This window comes from Barbatula barbatula, assembly GCF_947034865.1.
Source record: "Barbatula barbatula genome assembly, chromosome: 22".
NCBI lineage: Eukaryota > Metazoa > Chordata > Actinopteri > Cypriniformes > Nemacheilidae > Barbatula > Barbatula barbatula.
In genome coordinates, this window is record NC_136785.1 from 1,998,768 (window position 1) to 2,011,148 (window position 12,381).

General features: G+C 38.0%; 3 protein-coding genes across 3 annotated transcripts in view; all 3 read left to right on the top strand.

The window, feature by feature from the left end:
* The first annotated feature begins 22 nt into the window (after positions 1 to 22).
* Positions 23 to 4,946, top strand: mob1bb (MOB kinase activator 1Bb). The gene is made up of 6 exons (XM_079487411.1): positions 23 to 241; positions 1,703 to 1,869; positions 2,408 to 2,501; positions 2,574 to 2,707; positions 2,821 to 2,984; positions 3,493 to 4,946. The coding sequence occupies exons 1-6, from the start codon at positions 228 to 230 to the stop codon at positions 3,568 to 3,570; spliced, it is 651 nt and encodes a 216-aa protein (XP_079343537.1). The 5' UTR covers positions 23 to 227; the 3' UTR covers positions 3,571 to 4,946.
* A 105-nt stretch (positions 4,947 to 5,051) lies between these two features.
* On the top strand, positions 5,052 to 8,979 carry dck (deoxycytidine kinase). Its single transcript, XM_079485855.1, has 7 exons — positions 5,052 to 5,264; positions 5,800 to 5,915; positions 7,163 to 7,356; positions 7,463 to 7,610; positions 7,858 to 7,973; positions 8,257 to 8,356; positions 8,722 to 8,979. Exons 1-7 carry the CDS (start codon positions 5,174 to 5,176, stop codon positions 8,746 to 8,748), a joined length of 792 nt encoding a protein of 263 aa, XP_079341981.1. The 5' UTR covers positions 5,052 to 5,173; the 3' UTR covers positions 8,749 to 8,979.
* A 1,269-nt stretch (positions 8,980 to 10,248) lies between these two features.
* The window catches only part of slc4a4b (solute carrier family 4 member 4b), a 28,133-nt gene continuing 26,000 nt past the window's right edge, over positions 10,249 to 12,381 (top strand). Inside the window, 1 exon segment of the mRNA XM_079487352.1 lies at positions 10,249 to 10,560. Coding sequence (XP_079343478.1) covers positions 10,544 to 10,560 — 17 coding nt within the window. The 5' untranslated portion in view covers positions 10,249 to 10,543.

Below are 12,381 nucleotides of genomic sequence, written 5' to 3' on the forward strand. Positions count from 1 at the left end.
GCTGACGTAAGCGACGCCAAGCATCGCGAGATTTGCGTTTCCAGGCGGGACAGATCTGTAAAACACGTACCTCGTTTCAACCGTCTCTCTTTCCACGTCACATCATTTATAGCTCCACGCGCCGTATTAAAGGACCCAAGGCTGCTGCGGGAAGTTTGTTGAACTGCATTACTCCCTCGCGCAGCCGAACGTCGGACCGGGACCGTCGGACGTGAACCGGACGGAAGATGAGCTTCTTATTGTAAGCCTGCTTATGTCACTTATCCAGATTCGCACCAGTTTACTCGCTTAGCTCGCCGTGCTAAGATCCGCTTGAGTTGTTTGGAGCGGCGGATTGACTTCAGCTCATCAAACGTGTCGGTATCTGGACACGAGAGTTGTTTTTGGGGATGTGGATGGACCCGGTTCCGCCACATGTACTCCGGTTCTTTTGGTTCTCGGGTGTGCTTGAAGTTGACAGTAAGGGATCTTATGTAATGCGGGGATGAGTGTGTTCAGAAAGCCTTGTCACTTTCTATGTTTTATCCCTAATTTGTTGGGAATCTCAGTCTTTGGGGAACTCAATGGTCATGCAATGCCATCTTTGATGGTAACACTAAATATGGCCATGCAGATGTTCTGCAAACCTTATTTAGACTGTACATGAAAACTACTGCGATTTAGTATTTACTATAATAAACTATGGTAAATTGGAGTATACTTTAACATATTACAGAAATTACACTTTGGTAATGTATTTTACTATTGACTATATTCAATTGATCAATAGTTGTAAAGATTCAAAACCATTATAATCCAAGAATTGTATTACAGTTTACTCAAGTAAAAACTATTTAGTCTAAATTATTATCTGTTCATAGTCACCTGTACATTAATGTTCATAGAACATACCTACTGTAAACTATTTTCATAATCCATGCCCACTGTATAATATTTTCCTGATATTGTATTCTGTATTTATTCACTGTATATCCTGCACTTGCTAATTGCACTTCTGGTTAGACCTAAACTACATTTCGTTACACTGTACTTGTATATTTGAAAGTTTAATCTAATCTAAAGTATACTACACTATTTTTGTATGGGAAGGCAGTCAGAAGTGTTGTTTTTGGAAAATATTGTTTAATCCGATTCAACCGCTTTCGTTCCATTTTAGTCTTATCGTTTTGAAGAGGAAGGGTGGTTGTATTTGCTTGCAACTGTTGTAAAGAATATGTTTACGTCTTCACTATAGGGAAGTGAGTGGGGAAACTTAGAAATACAGAACGTTGCTTCAGCCGATGGCCTAACAGATATCAGGTTGTTTGATCTGATAAATCTGAAATGTATTTACTAATAAACATTGGATGAATTATGAGAAAGCGTATTCTTTATAGGGAAGCTGAACATCTGAGAATGTGTCATGAGAACATTGAGGAGCTCTCGTGATTCATCACCACACGCACTTGATTTGGAGAAGTTACATCCAACACGATCACAACACAGACATGTTATGTCATTGTGTCGTTTCCGGATGATTTGATGGTTTCAATTTGAAGAATGCTGATTGGCATACGTGTTTGGTCTGAACCGGATAAACCAGATTTCTGTGGCTTTAGATTTGTCTTGCGATTCAGATGAGAAAAATGTCAACGCTGTAACATTAAAATGCACTTGGAATTCTAAATTGTCGTTGCTATTTTCCAATCTCCATCTCTTCCAGTGGGAACCGTTCATCTAAGACGTTTAAGCCGAAGAAGAACATTCCAGAAGGTTCTCACCAGTATGAGCTGCTCAAACATGCCGAAGCTACGCTGGGCAGCGGGAACCTCCGTATGGCTGTCATGCTTCCTGATGGAGAAGATCTTAATGAATGGATTGCTGTTAACAGTAAGAACGGAGATTGATGTCATATGAATCTTTTCATCAGTTTATGTGTGCATTGGACGCATGCAACACTGCACACAATGTGTACATAAACACATCATGTCTCATTGGAGCTATTACTGTAGAAGGTTTGTTGTTTTGTCTCCATGTGTGTGTTTGTATGCTTTTCTCATTTAACTACTTTGACCTGTGACCTATTGGTTATGCCAGACCCATCCACCAATAACCCGGTCAGTCCCGAGGGACCTTTTGTCTATGACAGAAATACTAGCACGCCTCCACAGTGCCTTAAAATGCTCCTTATGTAGACAGCTCACCAGATTGCTGAGGAATTGTCACGTATGTAAAACTTAAAAGAATCATATAGATTTTCTGTGTAATAAATAGTCATCAAAGAGATCTTTATTTGTGATATATGGTCTTTGAGGTCTACAGAGAAAGTTTTCAGCTCTGAAAATGTTGTTTTTTTTTCAGTTGCATATTTTCATGTACACATTTCAAAACAAAATTCAGATTTATTTGTGCGTGGTTGTTTCTACAGCGGTGGATTTCTTCAACCAGATAAACATGCTGTATGGCACCATCACAGACTTCTGCTCAGAGAACAGCTGCCCGGTCATGTCGGCCGGACCCAAGTAAGTGAGTCTGGACCGTGTGACAATATTCCTCTCTGTTCTCCTGCAACCCGCTCACTTCTTTCTGTTTAGATACGAGTATCATTGGGCGGACGGGACCAACATCAAGAAGCCTATTAAGTGCTCTGCTCCAAAGTACATTGATTATTTGATGACGTGGGTTCAAGACCAGCTGGACGAGGAGACTCTGTTTCCTTCAAAAATAGGTACCATCACAACCCCATGATGTGGCATAAACCAACCAGCTAATAAACAACAAATCAGAACGGCCATATTTGTTCTTGTGCTATTAAACAATGATATTGTGTGTTCTGTTTAGGTGTTCCCTTTCCGAAGAACTTCATGTCGGTGGCTAAGACCATTCTAAAGCGCTTGTTTAGAGTTTATGCTCACATATATCATCAGCACTTTGACGCAGTCATGCAGCTACAGGAGGAAGCCCACCTCAACACGTCCTTCAAACACTTCATCTTCTTTGTCCAGGTAGACTGTCAGACAGAAATGAATGAGAATAGCCAAATTAGAAAGTTTATTTACATTTACATTAAGTCATTCATCAGATGCTTTTATCCAAAGCAACTTACAAATGAGGTAAACATTAGAAGCATTTGAACTTTTATCTGAAAGTTTATCAGGCAGTAAAGAATCTCCATCACAAAAAGCAGTGTTGCGATTCTTTTAAATGCTCCTACTGAACCACAGAATAAAATAAAACTGTGTGTTTAGAAAGATGAAGTGATGTAAGTTAACAGTGAAAGTCATGCGTTGCTATTCCTTTATCCAAATCAGATGTAACTGAACATACTTATGTTTTGCATGCAAAACTGCATTCTCCCAGCAATGCACGATTACAAAACACATCAAACAATGTGATCTTTAGTCAAATAAATAAAGTAATGGTTTCATTACAGAGTACACAAAACATGCTAAACTTAAAACTAGTTGTATGTTCCTGCTCGGAAATTAAAATGCGTTTTTGTCTTCATTTCAGGAATTTAACCTGATTGATCGCAAGGAGTTAGCACCACTTCAAGAACTCATCGAGAAGCTGACGACTAAAGACAGATAAACTCTGAGAAAAGAGAGACTGGGACAGACGAAATGGTGAAGGCATAACCCTGATCTTTATCTTTTCACTTAGCATTCGTCTTTTGCTCAAAGATTTTAGCGCAACTTCACATGGTAGATAAATTTGTAGAATCTGCACCATACTAACAGTTAAAAAAGGGATCAAGCCTAAGAAAATTAGGTCTATCTTGAAAATAAATTTACAGAAAACGTATAACTAGTTGAAATGGGTACACTTTGTTGTTAGTTTCTTAAGTTGTTCACATTATTAATTTAGTCTGTGATCACTGAAAGGGTGACATTTTTTTCTTTTCGAGTCGTTCGCATGGTGCCTGTATCGCATAAGGCAGTGAATAGCTGATTTGCTCGGTTTTTGCTCTTGTTTGGTGTGAAGGTTTTGAGGGCTGTTTGAATCTTTACTGTCGTAATGCTGATGCTAATGGATGCGGTCAAATAGCTGAAGTCTATTCTTCTATGCAATAATGATCAATCGTCTGTCCTTATTGACATTATCCCAGAATATTGTTGATAGTTCATATAATTTAATTTTGTCATGATATATTTCTAATCTGTGGATTTTATACTGAGGGGAATTTTTTTCGACTGGGTTTGACTACTAAAGCTGAAATATTTTGAAATGTGCAAAATGCATGTTGGAACAGTCGCTTCGTTGAAAGCAGATGGCTAGTGATAAACATTGGCTTTGATTCTGTGAAGTTACTTGTCGTTTTCAAGATAACAGCTCATAGACGCGGATAATACGTTTGTTTTACATAATCCGCTCCATCTATTTCATATCATCATTTTTTCAGACGTTGTATCACTGTGCGAAGCGTTTAATCCTTTAAACTAGGTTATTAACGCTAGCTTTCCCAAACCATTAAATTATCGGTTTGACTTTAATTCAGTTCAGATATTGAACCGTACTTGTATTATAAGGTTGTTCGTGCAATGTATGTGAATACATTAAGAGTTCTGTCTGTTTTTAGGAAAGATCATGCGTGGCATTTGATTTTGAAGTGAATTTTTCGAATGTTCATATTTGCTTTTCTGTTTAAGATCATTTTGTCCATTTCTTTTTTGACGTTGTTTAATAAAAACCCTCATTGTTCTACGAATGTAATGGTTTAATGCTAGTGTAAAAGTGCCAACCACAGATTAATATAGGACAAAACTATTTCTACAACATTTTTCAATTTCACAAGAATATATTTTCCCTGGATTGTATAATAATGAGGATGTTACATGTAAATATGTGCAGCTGGCTCAACTATAAAGAAGACTTCTGATATTGTTCTATCTTGCATTGTTATAATATCTCAAAACTGTTATTTTACTGTACATGGAGCAAATAAAACCATTATCCTGACACCTCGTATTCAGTTTCTGTTGTTATCTATATCGACATAAACAGTCTTTAATGTGTCATTTCTGTATGTATGTGTGTGAACGGCACATGTGATTTGATAGCAGCTGTATCCGGATGGGCGGAGCGTGTCGTTTAAGCGCCAGAATCTAATCTCCCGCCGTTTGCAGTGTTTCTTACTGTAACTGTAACAACAGCAGCTTCCTATTTCATATTTCTACATTACTGCATAAATACAATGTTTCCCACAGCCAAAAGAGCCTGTCAAAGTCCTCTGAATGACAGTCTGGAGAAAAGGGTCAAACGGATCTCTATAGAAGGCAACATTGGTAAGTCATCCTTTGTTTTCTGCGAGCATCTTTTGATAACTGAATACAAACAGCATCTTACAAATGCGTGTGTTGTTTACTTGGACATTTATTTATTGTTGCATGCGTTTTTGTTAATAAAATCAGACTTCGGTTAGCGCATATAGACTTGAATCTGACATTTCCTGTCGTGTGATATGGTGCATATATGTCGGTATCATACTTAACTATTTTTACTTTTGTCTTCGGGGTTAATAATAATGTAAAGCTTCTTGCAACATTGCAAAACTGCGAGCATCGCTATTGTAATAGATATGGATTCAAATGTTTAAAAGCATTGCGTCTTCGACCTCACGCAATGATCGCGAGAGCTTTCTAAACGCATGGCTTTCGAAGAGCTCTCGCGGTACTTTGATGACACACCGGTGGTCAAAAACAACTAATATTTCAAATCAGCCCACGAGGGGTTTTTCTTCAGTTGTTTCAGTTATTTATGAACATGACGTGCATTGAAGTATTCGGAATATATTGATTTGTTCATGTTAATCTTTTCCAGCGGCGGGTAAATCTACTTTTGTTCGATTGTTGGAGGAGCATGACAGAGAATGGGATGTTGTGCCAGAACCCATAGCCAGATGGTGCAATGTACAAACCCGTCAAGATGAGCATGAGGTGCAGTTTCTATAGGTTTTTCACTATTTTTAACACACACTTTTCTTTTCTCTCTCACACACACACACACACACTTTTCTTTTCTCTCTCACACACACACACACACACACACACGTACACACAAGAAGTTTGATAGACATGAATGCATAGTGTGTTTGGACATAATATTCAAACAGCTAGAAACTCCCAATGGCAATGCTTTTCTTAAAGTACTTGCAACAACGTCTCAAAAAAGTGAAGTCAGTGGTTAGAAAACTTCTGGCATCATTGGTTTCCAGGTGCGATGTGGTTTGATATGTTGTGATCTTATTATGCGGTGGCATTCATTTGGTGTCAAAATATGTTTTGGGCCACTGTACGTTAGATGTTTATATTTGCCTCTATGAAGCCTGTTATCCACAACTGTGATGGAAACAGTCGTGGCAAAAACTCTCCTCCCTCGGGACTCAACAGATGGTTCAGTCGACACCAGCTGAGCACTAAACAGAGCAGAGCTGCTTCTACACACTCATCTACTGAACTTAAAGTGATCGTTCACCCAAAAATGAAAAATCTGTCACCGTTCACCCTCATGTCAATAAAGTTATTTGGAAGAATGTTAGCATTTTTCAATTCATTGACAGCCATAGTAGAAAAAATGAAGTGGTGGTCAATGGTGCCCCAGAACTGTTGGTGTTCCTAAATTATCTTTCTTTGTGTGTAACACAACAAAGACGCGTATAAAGGCTTAAAACAACCCGAGTGTGTGTAAATTACATCAGTTTTATTATTTCCATTAAACTTGGGCTAGAATGCATGTTTTTGTGAATGACGACTTTCATTGTGTTCTTGTAACTCAATATGGTGCTTCATGCTTGTAGGTTTGATTCCCAGGAAGCATGCACACTAATAGTGTATACTTGTGAGATCTCTCTGGATTAAGCATCTGCCAAACGCTTTGCTTGCAAGATCTCGGAACCTTTTTAGTGACGGATGTTTTATATCTTAACCAACCATTTAAAGATGTCATTTTTAGCTTTAGAAGACTCTATGTCTGTGTTGGGTTCCTGTAAATGCTTTACTTTGTTGCTCTTTCAACCAATCGGCATCCAGGAAAGTAACGTAATGTAATATTATGACACAAAGCATGTTGGACTCTTAAGTTTCCGATGCAAATGTAAATAAGTTTGTTTTTGGTAGTATAAAGAATGCAGACATTAAATAAATGATAACTGTATATTATATATCGTATGTGTGTGCGTTTACAGGAATTAACCACCTCTCAGAAAAGTGGTGGGAACGTTCTCCGGATGATGTACGAGAAACCTGAGCGATGGGCGTACACCTTCCAGAGTTACGCTTGTATGAGCCGCATCCGGGCCCAGATCCGGTCCACCAATGGGAAGCTCCGCGAGGTGGAGAATCCCGTGCAGTTCTTCGAACGATCTGTGTACAGCGACAGGTGCGTGTAAATGAGAGCGAGATTGAATTGTGTTTTGAGCTAGGCTGATTTAGAGAGAAAGTAACCAAACTATAGTATAATTATGGTGTAAACATGTGTGTTGCAGGTATATCTTTGCATCCAACCTGTATGAGAGTGAGTGTTTGAATGAAACTGAATGGGCGATCTATCAAGACTGGCACGGCTGGCTGCATAAGCAGTTTGGGCAGCACATTGAACTGGATGGCATCATTTACCTGCGGGCAAAGCCTGAGGTACATTTACCCAACATTTGCATTTGGCAGGCGCTTTTATCCAAAGTGATCTGCAATACACTTTAGGCATGCATGATTTGTTTAATTTATTATTTAGATCCCTGGAAATTCAATCCATGACCTTAGCATTTAAATGCTAAAATGCTACAGGATCTTACACTCACTATACCCCACATATTGTGTGAATGTATTCTTGCCCACTGTTGGATGTAATGACACAAAGATGGTTTTGTGGTTTATGTTCCAGCGGTGTTTGGAGCGATTGCATTTGAGAGGCAGAGAGGAGGAACAGGGAATTCCACTGGAATATCTGGAGAAACTTCACTATAAGCACGAGTGCTGGTTACAGCAGAGGAATTTGAGGTATCACACACACTAAAACATAGCCATGCCTTGACAAGTGATGAGATTTACACTTAAATGCTTGAGATTTGTTTAACAGACACAGATAAGGTAATGAAATAAATGTCAAAAATTATTTTTTAATTCGATTTAAGAGTCTTCATTTAAGAAGAGTAGTTTTAATGCATCTCACCTTATTTTTATTCTTAGAACATAAAAAGGATAAATAATGTGCAAGTGTGTTCAGATGTTTGTTAGTTGTAGGGTGTATAGAAACCCTTCTAAAATGTGTGTGTGTTTGCAGTATGGAGTTTCAGTATCTGAAGGAAGTCCCGGTTCTCACTCTGGATGTCAATGATGATTTCAAAAACGACGGCATTAAATGTGTTGACATGATTGAGAAGGTATAACACAAACACACGTGCCTTAAGTTCTGTTATCTTAAGACCACAGGTAATGAGAGTTCAGCTGGCACTATACATGTTATTTTATGTGTTTACTGCTTGAACACAAACAGTAAAACTTTTATATTTAATTATACAAACTCATGTATTTCAATTACTTTACACCACACACACATTTCCTGAAATTACAAACAAACGTCCATCTTTATTATATACCGTACATATTACACATGCTGCATACATAATCCATTTCAAGACCTTCATTTGGTTAGTATGGATCGAGTTACGTCAGCACAGTAATAAATGAAAAATTTGTTTGTATTTACAAATCTAATCTTTCTATTTTGTCCTTTTTCTCTTCTTAGGTGAAAGAATTTCTTACCACTCTGTGATGATGAGAAATTGTGCTTGTTGAAAATAGTATTTATGTTTTTAAATGTGATTTATTTTTTACTTTTTTGTATTATGAAATATATTTTTAAATTTTGTATGAATGACCTTTTTTTCTTTCATAATCCTGCTTTCATCTGAAGGTTGTTTGTCTAGCTCCGTATTAGTGTGCGGTAATATTTCACATTACTCAGGTGGTGGCGCAGTTGTTCACCTCATTAAAAGAAGTGCCAAAAAAATATTATTGTTGATGGAAATCTTTTCTCATCATGACAGAAAAGAAAAAAAGTCTTTCTCACTCATGGTTTATGATTTTCTGATTACTCATCAGTCTTTTTTTACAACAGTTATTATAAAACAAGTTCAACTTGTTTTTATTCTTGGAGTTTTAGTAAATGTTGTATAATTATACAATACCTATTATTATTATTATTATCATTATTAATATTATTAATGAAACTATTTGTTCCTTTTAAAAATGGCAGGAACAACGGAATCCTTCAGAATTCCAACAGTTATGGAAATTCAATTAAAATTCTTCTTAGAAAGGTTAATGGAAGTTTCTATTTTGAACATTCATTTGTATAGTTTTGCTTTGCTTCACATTCGGAGAGCAGAGAGACAAATGCTACAAGGAACTGCATGCGCGAAATCTATGCATTTTCCATTTGTTCCCCTAATTTTTCATTATTTTGGAAAAACTGATATTCATTGGTATCCTTTATAGAATGTTTTATAATTTTATGAGCACATTTCTAAATGACTTGTCCTTTGTTTAGGATTTCCATTCGGTTTATGTGGAACGTAACAACCTGTACTTTGACAGCATTAATAAACCTTTATTTTTTAAGTAACTTTCCTTACAGCCTGAATACAGTATATACACAATTATTTATTTTACTTGCTAATTTTTGTTTTGCATTTAAGTCGAGCTGACATGGACTCCACAAGCTCAACGTTTTTTTGCAAAACATGGCCATTCATACAAATGGTACACTGTGTCAATTCGCTTAATTGATCAGTGCCCTAAATAAAGTAGCTCCTTCTCTTTATTCTTGAAATATATTTTCAGTTTCAATTTATATTTAAAAAAAATTGTTTGACCAAGCTGTGTTCTCAAGGTGTTTATATATAGACAGACATGCATATAATTTATGTATATGTGTGTATCCATATCAATATTAGTTAAAGGACAGGCTAACCCGAACTAACAATGAACAATGTGTTTTACAGCATTTGTTGATCTTTCCCATCTCGTATATTTCCCAATCTTCTAACCCTTGTGTATGAAATAATGTATGTTTATCGTATTCATAATGTAATCAACTTTTCACAGGTAAAATCATAACAAAACTTATTTTCTCACTAATGTGACACCCTGAATGTCTCCCACTTCACAAGCACAGTTGTATTCAGATGTGTACGGAGGATGCAGGTACACTGTTGTGACCTCTGCTGGCGTCTCTGCCTCCCACTGCTGGCGTCACGCAGGAGGAGGGCGAGATCTTTAAAATGTGGAGCGAGACGTGAGGCGGACAGCTTTTACGCGCAACGTGGATCCTTTTCCAAAACTACTCGCGGAGTTTGTGAGCCTGTCGCGTTATCACTGCTCGGTTGTGTGAATGTCTCTTAGTTTGTGAAATAGCTCTGGCTCCGGATAAACAGAAGTGAAAGACTTTGTGCGACTGAACGTGAATGCGCTTCTGTTTTTACGCATCCGCGGAGACTTGAAGTCAAATCGCACTTGCGCGTATTTTGGAGCCCGGAGGCGCTTAACTGACGACAAAGCGCAGTGAAATGAGCGACAAAGACAAGTAAGTACTTATATTGGTGTGAAGTCTGAGCCATAATGAGGTGTTGTTGTTTGTAGGTTTAGTCCCGTTTCTTGTCCAAAAAGTAAAGGTGTAATTCTATCCTTCAAGACAAGACGGATCTGCGAACCGTGCGGTGAGGGTTCAAGTTTCCGTGACGGAGGTTATTATCTATTAAAGACATTAAACTTTACATTTGCATGCGTGTGACAGCTTGTGGACGCTTATTCAACACTCGACCTGTTTGAACAGATGCGTGCGTAATGTTTTTTTAAGGGTTCACCGTTGTGCCATGCGCTCTTACAGTACTTTATTCAAATGAAGGATCTTAACCAACATCCATTTACAGTGTGATGGCATAAGAAACCCTTTGACTCTCTGTGGAAACCATTTATGCTCCGGTGTCAGAGCTCTTTGACGCTTATCTGAAGAGTCATATAAAGTTTTATTTGGTTCTTGTTTGGAAAGCACTCTGTGGTGACCCGAGCACCTTTATTTTGAAGGGCGTACTGTAACTGAATGATATATTTAAAGGGGGTCTCCAGGGACCACGAGAGGTTCCCAGTGGGAGCATACACGTGATGAGTTCATTCTGGTCGTTTTGGTGTTACTGCCAAGCTGCGCCGGTTTTAGATGTCCTCTTTACAGCTTCTCGAAGGTGCGCCTTGACCGGTCAGAGTAGGCCTAATCTGTTTCTAAGAAGCTCCTGTCAAAAGCAGTTAGGTCTTTAGCATTCAGGACCAATGCGTTCATCAGCTCGGCTGGATAGAACTTAAGCTGCAAACAAGAGATTTGATCTCTTTTTAGTTTAGTACCCTACAGATAGTGCTGTCATAAAACAAAACAGATGCCCGTTTTTAAACAAAAGGGTGTTTGAAAAGGCAAAGGATACATGGTCCCCCGCTACTTGTCTTCTTGCACTTGTCATTTGAAAAGTTGTTTATTAAGCACACTTCTGCATAAATGATGTCCCTTATCCGTTGGGTAAGTGTGTTCCACAAAACCCAGACATCAAATGCAGACGAACTTGTTTGTACTGTGCAGGTATTGCAAAAGGTCAATGAATAACGCAGAGTCACAGAGGAATTTTGAAACGTCACACAGATTTTTTTGTATCTCACTAATATCTGAAGGTCTTCCGTTATTGACGTGTCTTGTGTGTTCACACACCTACTGTGGAAAATCAATTCACATCAATCAGAAAGTGACGTTTCTTTTTGTTTCGCTGGCAGTGTAAGTCCTCTGCAAACTCACTCTCAGCTTTGGCTCCGTTCTGCTGTTGCACAATCCTTACTATTCCTGTCTCGCACATTTTTCTTATCGTGCATTTCGATTCGCTTGAAAACGCTGGGTCGAGCTTGTGAGAGAAAGCGGGTTCATGCTGACTTTGAATGGATGGCATGATTATGTTGAGCAGCTGATTTTCTCACTGCCAAATTCCTCCCTGCGTGTGTGCAGCTGTTGTACGGTTGGAGAAGTTTTGGGATTCCAGGTGTGTCAGGCAGAGGTGCACCGATAAAAAACCTGATGTGTAAATTAATTGTTGTGTATATGACTTTCTTCTGAAGAGATAGTTTGAGGAATGTCTCCATGGTTTTGTGTCCATCGTCAATTGGGTTCAATATTGTTTGGTTACCAACATTCTTCAGAATATCCTCATTAGTTTTCATACAGGTCCAGAATGACATGAGGTCGAGAAAATGATGACAGAATTTCCATTATGGGGTAAATTATGCCTTTAAGATTTAGTCAATAATTCATAAATAATGTAATTCTTTGTTTAAATAAGTTAAGTTATTTTATGCTTCGTGTAACCAGATTTAC